Source organism: Spermophilus citellus, assembly GCF_964194105.1.
Source record: "Spermophilus citellus genome assembly, chromosome: 9".
NCBI classification, from domain to species: Eukaryota; Metazoa; Chordata; class Mammalia; order Rodentia; family Sciuridae; genus Spermophilus; species Spermophilus citellus.
This window is the reverse complement of record NC_138191.1, coordinates 97,970,409-97,986,181: the sequence shown is the minus strand read 5'-3', so window position 1 is coordinate 97,986,181 and position 15,773 is coordinate 97,970,409. Positions and strand designations below refer to the sequence as shown.

At 42.1% G+C, this 15,773-nt stretch overlaps 2 protein-coding genes across 2 annotated transcripts in view; one reads left to right on the top strand and one right to left on the bottom strand.

The window, feature by feature from the left end:
- Positions 1-15,773, bottom strand: part of ECHDC2 (enoyl-CoA hydratase domain containing 2) — an 88,762-nt gene that overhangs the window by 11,398 nt on the left and 61,591 nt on the right. The gene's annotated exons all lie outside the window — the stretch shown is intronic.
- Positions 11,249-15,773, top strand: part of ZYG11A (zyg-11 family member A, cell cycle regulator) — a gene marked incomplete at its 3' end in the record, with an annotated part of 48,739 nt that continues 44,214 nt past the window's right edge. The window contains exon 1 of the mRNA XM_081305706.1: positions 11,249-11,758. Within this exon, the coding sequence (XP_081161832.1) occupies positions 11,669-11,758 (90 nt within the window). The 5' untranslated portion in view covers positions 11,249-11,668. The remainder of the gene's footprint in view (positions 11,759-15,773) is intronic.

Here is a 15,773-nt window from a genome sequence, read left to right as displayed (position 1 = left end):
GTTTGCTGGGCACGGTGGTGCATGCTGTAATCTCAGTGACTCATGAGGCTGAGACAGGAGGATTGCAAGTTCGAGATCAGCCTCAGCAATTAAGGGAGCCCTTAAGCAACTTAGTGAGACACTGCCTCAAAAAATAAAAAGGACTGAGGATGTGGCTCAGTGGTTAAGCACCTCTGGATTCAATCCCCACTATATCCACCCCCCCAAAAAAAGAACTATCTATGGAGAGAATGTTTAAGTGCATTTAGTGAGAGGGATTACCAAAAACACAAAGTATTTGTGATTTTTGTTTCAGAACCTTCATTTATAGTTAAGTCTTAGGTAAATCGATTTGCCTAAGTCATAGAACATTGATTGTGTAAGGGTCCGGCGAAACGTCGGAGAAGGAAAGACCACAGGAGACTAGCTTCATGCAATGGCAAGGGGGATTTTTATTAGGGATCCGTTCCAACGCGTTGGGACTCTGTGCTCACTCAAGAAGGGAGAGCAGCCCAGAGCCCAGAGCAGAGGTCAAGCAGAGCTTAAGTATACTTTTTGGAGAGGGTGGGGGGCTTTGCATACATCAGAACAAATCATCATGAGGTGCGGGGAAATTGAACAACAATTCTGATACATGATTAGTCCATTCATTGGCAGGAACAGTTTGGGCAGGGGTGATTGGTCACTTCTAAGTGGGGTACACATTCAAACTGATTGGTTCTGGGGCCTGGATGCCTACGTGCCATGTTACCTGGAGCCCTTAGCTATTAAACAACCAGGGAATCAATGGAGATATTTACTGAGCAGCTCCCGCATTGTCCTAACAACTTTACAGACATTACAGGTTCCGGGGATAGCAGGGGAATTGTTTACTTTTTAGCCCAGGCCTTGCAATCTAGAAGCTTTACAATGCCCTAGTCTTTTACACTTTAACTCAGACTTTTGCAGCTTAGAATCAGCTTAGAAATTTTACCTTTACAATTGTAGCAACTCCAATTCTCATTTCCTATACAGTGGATCCCACCCCACCATTTTATAACAGGATAACCTGATATTTCTTAGATCTCTGACAGAATGTGATTAAGCGTCAAATGAATGCTACAGGAAAGAATAACGTACCAAGGAGATTGTCCTCAAGAATGACATTATAGAGCAGCATTACTATTTAGATTCTGTACGTACATACAATCGTTAATAAAAAAAAAAGTCACTACAGAGGGGCTGGGGCTATAGCTCAGTGATAGAGAGCTTGCCTAGCATGCGTGAGACACTAGGTTCAATCCTCAGGAACACATAAAAATAAATAAAGGCATTCTGTCCATCTACAACTACCAAAAAAAAAAAAATTTAAAAAGTCACTACAGAAGCTACTACTTCACTAATAAAAAATGAGATTAGATTTGTTAGGGTGATTGTAGAGCTTATTGTTCTGGGTTTTTTTGTTGTTGTTTTGTTTTGCAGTATTGGGGGTTGAGCCCAAGGGCACTCTACCACTGAGCTATATTTCCCAACCCTTTTAAAAATTATTTGTCTTGAGATAGAAGTCTCACTAAATTATCCAGGCTGACCTCAAACTTGGAATCCTTCTGCTTCAGCCTCTCAAGAAGCCGGGATTACAATTGAGAGCCATTGCCCCTGTATCTATGGCTATATTTAACCAAACAAGCTGGGCTTAGTGGGGCACACTTTTAATTGTAATCACTTGGGCGGCTGAGGCAGGAGGATTGCAAGTTCAAGGACAGCCTCAGCAACTTAGCGAGGTCCCAAGCAATTTAGGCAGATCTTGTCTCAAAAATTTTTTAAAAAGGTGGAGGAGGTTTTCAAGATGGTGGAGTAGAGGAGGTCATTTTCCTGGCTGTTCTGTGGAGTGAAACCAAGAAAGCAGGCAGCTTCTCAGCAAGATGGGTGAACAAAAACAAACAAAAAAAAATGGGGGGACTTTACTGGAATTTAAAACTAGACATTCAAAGCAGACTGAGGACTCAGGAGGTTGAATATAATAAAAGAAGGAAGAGGGCTGGGGTTGTGGCTCAGTGGCAGCGCGCTTGCCTAGCATGTGAGGCACTGGGTTCAATCCTCAGCACCACATAAATATTTATTTTTATTTAATAAATATTAGATAAATGTATTATGTCCATTTGCAGCTAAAAAAAAATAAAAAGTTTAAATAAATAAATAAAGGAGGAAATCCTTAGTGGCACAGCAACTGCCTTGGCTGGGCCAGAAGCACAGCCAGAGAAGTCCCTCCCTGAGCATAATGGAGGGATAAGGGGGAAAAGGAACCCATATATTTAGGAGGCCTGAGGAGTGTCTGGGTCTGGAGCAGTTAGAGATCAAGGACATTGTCTGATAAACCTGAAAAACACACTGCACAATATCTATATGCAGGAAAGAAGCTGCCATCTCTCTAGCAGTGTGCAGAGAACAAAGGAAGGAACTATTTTGCTGGGCTGGTAGCTGAGGGGGCTGATTCCTGGCAAACCTGAGTGTGGGCCAAAATACAGGCCCAGTAAACACACACTGCACGACGACAGAGTGTGCTTAAGTGACCCGGAGAGAATCAAACAGAAAGAGGTTTACACAGGGGACAACTGGTTGTGGAAAGCCACTGAGCTCTACCTCTCCCCATCCAATCTGATTGCTTGCAGGACTCCCTGGGAGAGACACATCTGGCCGGGAACTCAGAAGGGTGGGAGCAGATTGGAGACTGAACCCAAGACCAGGAAATGTGGGGTCCGAAGATGAAGTAGGGGATTAAAAATTGGGTCCCCCATCACATAAGTGGAACCCAGGGGAGATCCAGTGTGAACCAGCAAATACTGGGCACTGGAGGTACACTTTTTAAAAAATCTTCAGACCAATTGGCATTTGGCAAAGAGCCTGGAGCCCAGCTGAGAATATTTTGAACTCCAACGGAAAGAATTCTTTTAACTTTTCATCAAAATTTTTTTGTTCTTTTTCTATTTAATTGTGACCTTAATGGTACATGGTAATTTATACATTCTCATTTTTTCCTCTCATTTCTAGCATTTTTGAAGCCAGTTATTTTTCATGGATTAGTTTTTTTGTGAACTAAAATTGTTAAATCATGATGCAAAGAAAAGACCACTGACTCCAATTTTACATCAAATTAAAGCAAGTTTGTAATTCCGACTAGCTGGTACTGTCTCTCCTGAAATCTGTGGGATGGAAGACAGTACTCCAGCTTGAGCAGAGTTTTATAGCCAAATAGAAATCCTAGTATTGTACAGAAAACAGAAATAAATCTTTTATAACTTTTGACAAGATGGTTCCTGATCTTAAGAGAGAATTAGGGGCTGGGGATGTGGCTTAGGGCTGGGGATGTGGCTCAAGCGGTAGCACGCTCGCCTGGCATGCGTGCGGCCCGGGTTTGATCCTCAGCACCACATACCAACAAAGATGTTGTGTCCGCCGAGAACTAAAAAATAAATATTAAAAAATTCTCTCTCTCTCTCTCTCCTCTTTAAAAAAAATAAATAAAAAGAGAATTAGACTGGGTTCATCAGAATGTTTGATTAGTATATTTTAGTTTTGTTTTCTGTTATCTTATTTTTAAAATTTTTACTTTATTTATAAAGTAAAAATCTCCTTTATTCTGCTAATAGTCAACCTCTATTGTTATTTCACTGTTTTTTTTACTTCTTCTTTCCTTTTACTTCATAATCATCACATACTATATCATTTATGGTCTATCCCTGTCCACCTTTTGAAATTATAAACCCTTTTTCAAACCTGCTGTTTTTTTTTGTAGGCAATAACTAATCATATTATTTCTGTTTATTGTGATAATTAACATTGTAGACATCATAGTAGGAACTGTTTGGTTTAATGCTGTATATTGTTTGCATAGGTGGTTGTTATTATTTGTCTGCCCCTAAACAGTGAGGTATTGAAAAACTTCAGGGATACTAAGTCCACAGGGTAAAAGTTCTACTGCCTGAGATCCACACTGTTAGATGGGTAGATACAAAAACAACATGAAAAAGCAAGGGAACAAATTGCCTCGAACAAACCAAGATACTCCAATAACAGAATCCATTGACACCACAGGCGAAGAAGTGTCAGAGAAGGAATTTAGAATGTGCATAGTTAAACTGATCTGTGAAGTAAAGGACAGTATAAGAAATGAAATCAAAGAGAAAACACAGGAAGTGAAAGATCACTTCAAAAATGAGGCAAAGATTCTGAAGAAAAAAAAACAATAACAAAGCAGAAATCCTTGAAATGAAGGAAACAATAAACCAAATTAAAAATTCAATAAAAAGCATCACCAACAGACTAGACTACTTGGAAGACAGAACCTTAGGCAATGAAGACAAAATATATAATCTTTTTTTTAATATTTATTTTTTTAAGAGAGAGAGAGGAGGGAGGGGGGAAAGAAAGAGAATTTTTTAATATGTATTTTTCTGTTTTCGGTGGACACAACATCTTTTATTTCTATATGGTGCTGAGGATCGAACCCAGTGCCCCGCACGTGCCAGGTGAGCGTGCTACCGCTTGAGCCATATCCCCAGCCCAATATTTATTCTTAAGTTTTAGGTGGACACAATATCTCTTCTATCAAGTGAAACTGCCAAGTCAGAAGTTTTGGTCAGTTTAAGCTGTATAGATCTTCCTAACCTCTGACACAGGTAGGATTAATATTTGCTAACATAATTATATAACCCTAAGTAACAGAAATAAAGGGTTCTCTACTAGACACAGAGGACATAACCAGTAAAATTTTACAAGATCAGATGACATTGAGTAGCTTAGCAACATCTCATGGGGATGGACACCTGCAACATTAAAAGTTAAATGTTGTGTTTATATTCCTGATAACTTTAAAGATTTTTTTTTAAGATAGAGGAGAGAGAGAGAGAAAGAGAGAGAGAATTTTTAATATTTATTTTTTAGTTCTCGGTGGACACAACATCTTTGTTTGTATGTGGTGCTGAGGAAGCATGCCAGGCATGGGCACGCTACCGCTTGAGCCACATCCCCAACCCCAACTTTAAAGATGTTAAAGATTTACATTCCTATATAAAGGCCTTGTCCACTCTGGCTTTATTATGAGAACAGCTTCTCAGTCTTCACATCTCCTGGTGAGACAATATTAACTTCTGTTGTCTTTATGATATTCATTGACATGTTCCAGAAGCTGCAATATTTGTTCAATACTCATGTTTTTTGTTTCTCTCTTTTAGAAGAACCTATCCCCAGAGGACTTTACAACGTGTTCTTCCCCAACCAGATTTTCAATCCAACCTAACTTCAATCCAACCTGACTTCTAAAAGGGAACTACAAACTTCTTGCCCCTTCTGGCGAAGCAGCCAGGTGGTCATTACTCCTTTTCCTTACAGTAGTAGAAAGTTCCTAAAATTAGAAAGGGGGAAATAAAACCAGAATTAGATGGACAGACAGTGTAGATAGGTAAATCGAGTCAGGTCAGATCAAGGAGGCCAATTTTAGGTAAGTCTGGAAAGTTGGAGACTGTCCCCTGAGGGATTAAAATTCCTTCAGAGCTCTTCCTCCACCCTATCAAAGATTTGAAAGGGACACATAAGACAAGGGGGGAATTCCATCTTAAGATTGGGAGCCATCTTGTCAAAAAGTCATGAAAAGTTAATTTCTGTTTTACTATAAATTACTGCGATTTCTAAACTTGTTTGGAATTCCTGACTGTGGGGAGCCATTCTCACACTTGACTGGGCAACTCCCAGTTTGGGTCTGAGGCGCTCTGGCTAAACTGTGGAGCTTTTCCGACCCTCTCCTGGTGCTAGAGCCTGTCCATGTGGGGGGTGTGACTGACCACTGACCCCGGGGGGCCAATCACTGACCCTGACCTTGGAGTGCAGCCACCCTCAACCTTCATTGGATGGAATTCTCCCCTGAATTTCTTGTTCCCCAAAAAAGGCTACTCCCTGGCATGCTCCCTCTCCTGCTAGCCCTGAGTAATCCTTGCTGCCCTACCGGGTGGTTCGAGATAGGAGTTCAGAGGGAGAGCTGTCTGGGACCTGGTCATAGAAAAAGGTAACTGAGTCTGTGTGTTTTATTTCAATCTCGCTAGCTAACTTTTATGCCAAGAACCTCTTTAATGAAACCAGTGCGCTGGTCACATGGTGGAACCTGACTGTGCCTTGAACTCACCCATGCCTTGAACTCACCCATGCCTGGCTTTCCCTGACTAGATAACAACACTTTCTAAAACCTTAGTTAGCGACACCTCATAAATTCTGATGTTGGGATCTGAATTTACTCCCTACCTTGAAATATCATGCCATGTAGATCATTAATCTACTATCTGCCTTTGTATTATGCTTGTCAAAATCCTGTTAGCGCTAAGTTCTCAAGACACCCCCCTTTGCAACTTTTTGTGCTATAAAATATAAAACCTTGTTCCCAGAGAGCTGGGGTATTGATCTCTAGCCTGGGGTTTTTGGGAGAGACAGTCCTGGCCAGCTCCAGTGCACACAAATACAAGCTTGCTTTAATTTGATTTAAAATTGGAGTTGGTAGTCTTTTCTTTGCAGTGTGGTTCAACAATCAGGAATTTTCCTTGGTATAATTTGCAAGGGCTGGGGATATGGCTCAAGTGGTAGCGCACTCGCCTAGCATGCGTGAGGCACTGGGTTCGATTCTCAGCACCACATAAAAATGAAATAAAGATATTGTGTCCACCTTAAAAAAAAAAAAACAACTAAAAGATAAAAATGGAAAAAAAAATTTGCACATGCCTGTAATCCCAGTGACTGAGGGTTGAGACAGGAGGATCACAAGTTGGAAGGCAGCCTCAGCAATTAAGCAAGGTCCTAAACAATTTAATGAGACAGTCTCAAAAAAAATTTTAAAAGGGCTGGGGATGTGGCTCAAGAGGTAGAGTGCTCGCCTCGCATGCATGCGGCCCGGGTTCGATCCTCAGCACCACATACAGACAAAGATGTTGTGTCCACTGATAACTAAAAAATAAATATTAAAATTCTCCGTCTCGGGCTGGGGATGTGGCTCAAGCGGTAGCGCGCTCGCCTGGCATGCGTGCGGCCCGGGTTCGATCCTCAGCACCACATACCAACAAAGATGTTGTGTCCGCCGAAAACAAACCGAGGAATAAATATTTAAAAATTCTCTCTCCTCTTCTCTCTCTCTCTCTCTCTCTCTCTCTCTTTAAAAAAAAAAATTCTCCGTCTCTCTCTCTCTTTAAAAAAAAAAAAAAAGATGACAAACCTTTGGGCTGGGGATGTGGCTCCTATGTGAGGCCCTGAATTCCATCCTCAGTGCTGGGGAAAAAAAAAAAAAAACTTAAAAAAAATTTTTTTTTTAAATGAAAATGTGTTTTTTTTTTTTTAAGAGAGAGTGAGAGAGGAGAGAGTGTGTGAGAGAGGAGAGAGAGTGTGAGAGAGAATTTTTAATATTTATTTTTATTTTTTAGTTCTCGGCGGACACAACATCTTTGTTTGTATGTGGTGCTGAGGATCCCGCGCTACCGCCTGAGCCACATCCCCAGCCCCCAAAAAAAAGTTTAAAAAAAGGGGCTGGGCTCCTGCTTGAACAATTCTCAATTGCCGCTCAATACAATGATTACCACTTTATTAAATTTTCCTTTTGTCATTAAGCTGCAAATTCTTTTTTTAAAAATTCTAATTCGCTATACATGACAGCAGAATAAACTGCAAATTCTTAAAAAAAAAAAGTTCACTACTTAATCCCAACTACTCAGGAGGCTGAGGCAGAAGAAATCATGCAGGAGGACTGCAAGTTCCAGACAACCTGAACAATTTAACAAGATTAAGTTTCAAAATAAAATGAAAAGGGTTGGGGGCATAATTCAGTGGTAGAGTTCCTGTCTCACATACAGAAAGGCCTGGGTTCCATCCCCAGTACTAGGAGAGAGAGAGAGAGGGAGAGAGAGAGATAGATAGATATCACGAGAGAGCGCACACACAATTTTCATACTAGACATTTTATTAATAGTCCTCCTGAGAAACCTCCTAAGTTCAGGCTGGACCTCTCCTGTGCAGAAGGCTTGCCATCCTACTCTTCTGTGGTTCCTGTTCCTTTATATTCTTCCTAGAAAAGGCCTTTCTATAATAAAAGTTTTACTACTAGTCCTTAGAATGGGTGAAGTAAAGGAAGTAAACATAGATGTGGGTAAATCACAATTTTTTTTTCAGGGCCAAGGATAGAACCCAGGGCATCGCATGTGCTAGGCAAGCACTCTGCCACTGAACTAAATCCCCCAACTGCACATCACAAATCTTAATAGCTAGTCTTTTATTTTTTAAAAAAATATTTTTAGTTGTAGATGGAAAGAGCACCTTTATTTTATTTTTTATACATAAACACAGTATATTTTATTTTTTTAATGTAGTGCTGAGGATTGAACCCAGTGCCTCACACATGCTAGGCAAGTGCTCTACCTACTACTGATCCACAACCCCAGTCCAAGTCTTTTATTTTTTAAAATATAATTTGTCTTATTTAATTTTTAGAAAGAGATTTTTTTAAAAAGAGAGAGTGAGAGAGGAGAGAGAGAGAGAGAGAGAATTTTTAATATTTATTTTTTAGTTCTCGGCGGACACAACATCTTTGTTGGTATGTGGTGCTGAGGATCGAACCCGGGCCAAGCGCATGCCAGGCGAGCGCGCTACTGCTTGAGCCACATCCCCAGCCCCATATTTAATTTTTAATTCATTAATTTCAATAAATAGCCCAGTGTGATAGTACATGCCTATAATTCTAGCTACTAGGGAGGCTGAGGCAGGAGGATCACACATTTGAAGCTAGCTTTGGTAATTTAGACTCTCAGCAATTTAGCGAAACCCTATCTCAAAAAATAAAAAAAACTCAGTGCTCAGTGATAAAAGTACCCCTGGGCTTTATCCCCAACACACACACATACACATACACTTTATTAAATTTTCCTTTTATTTGTCATTAAGCTGCAAATTCTTTTTTTTTTAAATTCTAATTCGCTATACATGACAGCAGAATAAACTGCAAATTCTTTAAAAAAAAAAGTTCACTACTTAATCCCAACTACTCAGGAGGCTGAGGCAGGAGAGATCAGGCAGGAGGACTGCAAGTTCCAGACAACCTGAACAATTTAGCAAGATTAAGTTTCAAAATAAAATGAAAAGAGTTGGGGGCATAATTCAGTGGTAGAGTTCCTGTCTCACATACAGAAAGCCCTGGGTTCAGACCCCAGTACTAGGAGAGAGAGAGAGAGAGAGAGAGAGAGAGAGAGAGAGAGAGACACACACACACACACACACACACACACACACACGATAAAGTAAATATTCCTAGAAAACCCATTGAACATATTAGAGGAGGGAAAGGAGGGATCCAGAGAATGGCAGAGTGATGGAGTGTCTCAGATCTGGCACCTTATTCTATTTCAACAGTGAAGCAATTGATGCCCATGAAGAGATAAAGACTTCTTGAAGGTCCGAGAGCAACACAGACTCTTTTCCTTTGGAAAATATCCTATCTGTTTGAGAAGACAAAAATAACACATAGGCTGTATGTCTTCTCAGTATTCAAAATTCTGTTAAATTTGGCCCTGGGGGTGGTGGTGCTGATCTCAGCTATTTGGTGGGGGGCAGGAAGATGGCAAGTTCAAGGCCAGCCTGGGCAATTTACAGAGACCTCTCTTAAAATAAAAAAAGATAAAAATGGTTGAAGATGTAGCCACTAGTTTTGGTAACCTGGGTTGGGTTTCCTCAGCATTGGTGGTGGTGGTGGGGGGGAACACCCAATCCCCAACCAAAAACCCATCCGTTTCTTCTTTTGGAAAATAAGCTAATAAAATGGCATGCAAATTCTGTTGCTGGACGTTGTCTTGGAGTAAGCCAGATGTGATGGGATTTAGAGCACAAGCCCATGGGTTGGCCTTAGCTAAGAGTACAAACAGTTTTTAAGAGGAAGGAGGGGAAGGCAGAGTGTTTACAGGTAGGAATACTTCCCCCTTATCAGTCTGAGGCACAGTTAGATTCAACCAAATCTACTTTATTAATGTTCATCACACTTCAGACACACACCCTAAGTCCTAACTGAGTCTACACCCAAGGGTCCAAGACACTCACCTCTGATGTGTCTTAAGTCCAGGTCGCTAGAACTCCATCCCAGCCTGAGGAGTCTGGTGCAGGGTAGGCAACAGGGACCGGAAGTGTCATGTCGCCTCCCTGTCTGGGTCTTGTTAGTCCCGCGGGCTCCCGAAGGCTGGGCTTTTAAGTCCTAATTAACCTGATAACTGGGTGAGCTCTGGGGTCTAAGCCCTGGTGTAGATTCTATCTTAAATTCTGCAGTTTATCTAAGTTTCGCAGTTCACATTACATCATGGACATAATGCTTGCAGATTTTAATTTAACACACACACTAATTAAAATACCCACAGTCAATAATCGTATAACATTTTCTGGTACTCATATCAGAGCTTGTGATAGTTTTTGGTTTTTCAGTAAAAGAAAAGTTACTGTGGATGGGGGAGGAGGTGTTTGAATTTTAGGAATGGAGGACACCAAATAGCCCACTTTTTAAAAGGGGAGGAGTAATCGTTAAAGGAAAGCATTTTGCAAAGTTATTTCTACATGAAAAGTAATTTTAACATTTGAATCCACTCATCAAGGACTTGCATTGTGGTGTTTTTACATACATTATTTTATTTAATCCTCACATTAACCTTTTGAGATAAAAGCATTCTCATCCTATTTTACTAATAAGGACGTTAAGCTTCAGTACAAAAAAGAATCTTGACCAAAGTTCACAAATTAATAGATGGCTGAGTTAGTATTCCAACACAGGACATATTTTTTTCCTTAAATCAGCTAAAGTATTTTAATCTACTAGGTTTCTTTCTTGGAGCGGATTATGTAAGGATCTTCCCAATACTTTTCAAGTCAGAAGAAAGTTCAATAGTTCCCCCGCCCCTAGATTTTTGATATTTGTTTTGTATCCTTACCAGGGACGATTTTTTTTTTTTAAATGGGAACCGAACCCAGGGGTGATTTACCACTGAGATACATCCATAAACTCTTCTTTTTTTTTTTTAAGAGATCTTTTTTTTTTAAAAAATTTATTTATTTTAGTTCTCGGCGGACACAACATCTTTGTTGGTATGTGGTGCTGAGGATCGAACCCGGGCCGCACGCATGCCAGGCGAGCGCGCTACCGCTTGAGCCACATCCCCAGCCCCCATCCATAAACTCTTTAAATTTATTTATTTATTTTTTTTTAACTTTTGAGACCGGGTGTCATTAAGTTACTCAGGGCCTGGCTAAATTGCTGAGGCTGACCTTGTGATCCACCAGCCTTAACTTCCAGGATCACTGGGACTACGAGTGTGTGAGTTTGTGGGCGGCGGGCCTCTGAAGGGTGCGTAGGAGTTGGGTGAATGCAGCTGTAAAGTTGCCCTTGAAGAGGACGGTTGGGCCTTGGGAGGGTGGAGGCTGGGTGCGGGTGGGGGCAGAGCAGGGCCGTTCTGAGGGCGGGGTCTGAGGCGGGACGACCTCCTGGAGCGCCTGCGCCCCGCCTCGCCAGGCGTTTCAAAACGCCTGTGGCCTGGCAAGTTGGGCGTAGTAGGTGCTGCCCGCTGTCGCCCACCGCGGACCGACGCCGGCCCCCGCGGGATCCTGGCCCCAGCTCGACATAGCTCTCTCTTCGACGCCCCACGGGCGGGGGGTCACCATGGTCCACTTCTTGCACCCGGGCCTGACACCCCGGAACCTCCTCCTACCCGACGCCCAGAAAGATGCCCCAGGCTGCTGCGTGGTGCAGGTGAGAACCGCGAGGCCGGGAAGCCGGCCTCGGCGCGACTTTCCGTCGGAGGTGCAGCAGAGGCGCTCGGCGGGAACTGGTCCGCGCGCGGGTGAAGTCTCCAGAGGCCGACCCCTAGGCGGTCCCGGGATGGCCGACTGGGTCGTGCACCTCAGCCGCGGGCCGGCGCGCTGACTTTGAGCAGTCGAGGCGGCTCCTGGGCGGGCCCCTCGGGGCTCCAACTCTGACCTTCACCTGGCTCCGGCCGCACGCACCTGGGTGTTGGCAGGACGCTCAGCCGGCCCGCGGCAGGTCGAGGCGATTTTGTCTGGGTGAGCCCTGGGGGCCTCGAACCTTGAGCGCACCTCCGCGTGCGCCCTAGACCAGGCGTTCCCCGGAGACCGACCCTTCGCCCCGGCTATCCGGGGCTTAGGGCCGGGGGACCGTGGGGAGACTGTCGGAATTGCCGGAGTCCACCTGCCCGCGTCTTTCAAACTAAAGCCACAGAACGTGTATTTAGCACCTGTTGTGTGTGAAGCATCGCATTTCCGAAGTAAGCGTTTATCTCCGGTCTTCTGTGGGCAATTACTAATCCCCCTTTTACTGATGTAAAGTTGGAGACCCTAACATTTAGATTGATTCATATTCATATTCTCTCCCTCTCCCTCTCCCTCTCCAGGGATTCATCACAGCAGTGCTCAAACCCTGAGCCACATCCCCAGCCCTTTAAGTGTTTTGAGACAAGGTCTCACTAAATTGCTGAGGTTGGCCTTGAATTTTAGTTCCTTCACCAGTTTCTGAAATTTTTTTTCCTGCTCATGTTTGATTATAATTTAATGTGAGCTGAACTTCATAGGTGCCACGTTGTGTATATTTTTGTTTTCTTCCTTATTAGGCACTGTATTTGTGATGCATGCATTTTTTTTTTTAAGGTGCAGGGTGTCACTGCATTGCCCAGATCAGCCTTGAACCCAGGTGATCTTCCTGCCTCAGCTTTCTGAGTAGCTGGAACTGCAGATGTGCACCACCATGCCCAGCTCTTTATTTGATATTTTAAAAATGGTATTGTAACTTAAACAAATTCCGTTTTCTATCTGATTGTTGATTGCCTATAGCAATAGTTTTTTTTTTTTTTTAACCTTGTACTCATTTGAGCATTTTCTAGTTAAAACAGTCATATAGTGGGCTGGGGATGTGGCTCAAGCGGTAGCATGCGGCCTGGGTTCGATCCTCAGCACCACATACAAACAAAGATGTTGTGTCCACCGAAAAATTAAAAAATAAATATTAAAAAAATTCTGTGTCTCTCTCTCTTTTTTAAAAAAACCAGTCATATAGTATAATTATACTTTAACAATGGTGAGTCTTGTCTTCTGGGTAGATAGATTGGAAAAAGAATTAGAAGTGAAAGTGGAAAAACTGATTTGCAGATTTGTAGTACGCTAGGTAAAATAGTAGTGACTTGGGTTTGAAACTTATGGTGGGGCTAGAAAGGAGGAGATAGTCTAGGAATTTATTTCTGCCATTTGCAAGCAGGAAACAAATGACAGATTCAAAATAGGGATAATCCAAGGAGAGTTTAAGGGGCTGTTTCCAAATATAATAAGGGTCAAGTATGGAAAAAGTCATACAGTATTTTTAATTAAAAAAAAATTTTTTTGTATCAAGGATTTAACCCAGGGTTGGTTAACCAGTGAACCACATCCTTATCCCTTTTTTATATTTTATTTAGAGAGAGGATCTCTCTGAGATGCTTAGGGCCTTGCTAACTTGTTGAGGCTGGCTTTGAACTCCTGATCTTCCTGCTTCAGCCTCCCCAGCCACTGGGATTACAGGCATGTGTCCTCATACCCGCATATAGTATTCTATGTCTGGTAATAGCAGTTTACCACCCAGAGGACCTTACAAAAGGAAAAAGGGCTGAATTTTAGAGGACTGGTTAAGGGACACTGCCAACCCGGGGTAACTTTTCAGAGAACTAGGGACATATGCTGTAGTGAATTGAATTGTTTCCCCCCAAATATGTCTACAATCCAACTCCTGCTATCTGTGAATTTGACCTTATTTGGGAGGGTCTTTCTTTATAGATGCTATTGAGGTTCTTTTTTTTTTTGCACCAGGAATTGAACCCAGAGGTGCTTAACCACCAAGCTATGTCCCCAGCTGTTTTTTAAATATTTTATTTAGAGACCGGGTCCCCAGCCCTTTTAAAATATTTTATTTAGATTTAGAGACAGGGTCTCCCTGTGTTGCTAAGTGACTCACTAAATTTGCTGACGGCTGGCTTTGAACTTGTGGTCCTCCTGCCTTAGCCGCCTAAGCCTCTGGGATTACAGGTGTGCTGCACCCAGTTGAAGTTCTTGGTAAGATCATCTAAATTTAGGATGTACTCCAAATCAACTAAATACCACTTATTATAGTGATAATCTCATAAAAGAAAGGTAACTGGAGGTTATCGTAGTGGTAGAGTGCTTGCCTCACACACTCAAGACCCTAGGTTGGATCCCTAGCACTGTCTGATAAATGAATATATTATATATAAAAGCAAAGAGAGGGAGATTTGAGCAGAGATATGGAAGAAGCCCACATAAAGATGAAGGTGGAGAGCAAAGTGATGCTTCAATAAGCTGTGGAGAGCTAAGAGCCAGCACAGCTAGAACACTCAAGGAAAATTCTTCCCTACAGCCTTCAGAGGGGAATGTGGCCCTGCTGACCCGTTGATTTTGGAATTTTGTTCTCTGAAATTGAGAAAATAGATTTCTGTTGTTTTACGCTGCCAGTTTTGTGGTAATTGTTTATTGCAGCACTTGGAAACTAGAATACGTTCTAACTTTCTCCTCCGTTCCCTCATCTTTGAGTTTCTTGTGAATCTGGGTGGGAGGTAAGTGGTATACAAGGTAGAATACATGGGATTTGCTGATGCATTGGATACTGGCCAGCAGCTTTGGTCAAAGACCAGGAGGTGTGGTAGATTCATCAGCTGAAGATACATAGCACTTTTGGAGCTGGGAAACACTGGGAAAGTTCATTTTTGTGCAGGATGAGTTGGAAATGTTTTCGTAACACAGTTAAGTGATACATCAGTAGTAGCCAATTGGATATCCAAGACTGGCTGAAAGAGAAGTCTGACCTGGAGATAATAAATCTGGAATTCATTGGCTTTAGAGAGAGCATTTAGTCAGACAATCAGTAGTTATATATTGTAGAAGCAAATAAAGGGCCTAGCACAGTGCTGTCCTGGAAAACTTTCTGTGATAAAGGAATGTTCTATATCTACACTACCCAGTATGGTAGCCGCTAGCCATATGTCTCTTGAAATGTGGCTAGCCCTGAAATTTTTATTTTAATTTGAATGGAAATAGCCACATGTGAGTACTGGCAATCAAATCGGACAGCACAGTTCTAGGATGAAACTCTGAATATTTCCAACATTTAAAGTCTTCAGATAAAAAGGAGCAAATAAGGTAAACTAGAACAGGAAAGGAAAGGAAGGTGTTGTCACAGAAGCCAAGGAAAGTGTTTAAAGAAAGGAATGGTCAGTTCTGCTGAAGAGAGTCACTATGAAGAGTATCAGAAAGTATTTGTTAGTCCAGGCACGATGGCACATGCCTGTTTATCAGTGACTCAGGAGGCTGAGGCAGGAGGATCACAAGTTCAAAGTCAGCCTCAGCAAAAGCAAGCACTAATCAACTCAATGAGACCCTGTCTCTAAATAAAATACAAAATAGGTCTGGGAATGTGGCTTCATATGGTTGAGTGCCCCTGAATTCAGTGCCCCCCCCCCAAAAAAGTATCAGATTTTGTAATGGCAAAGGCAATAATGTTCTTGGTGGAATATGGAAAGCAGGGGCTGGGGTTGTGACTCAGCGGTAGAGCACTCACCTAGCACGTGCGAGGTCCAGGGTTTGATCCTCAGCACCATATAAAAATAAATAAGTGAAATAAAGGTATTGTGTCCAACTACAACTAAAAAATAAATATTAAAAAAAAGAATATGGAAAACAGATAAAGTGACTTAGAAACTGAATAGAGTGGA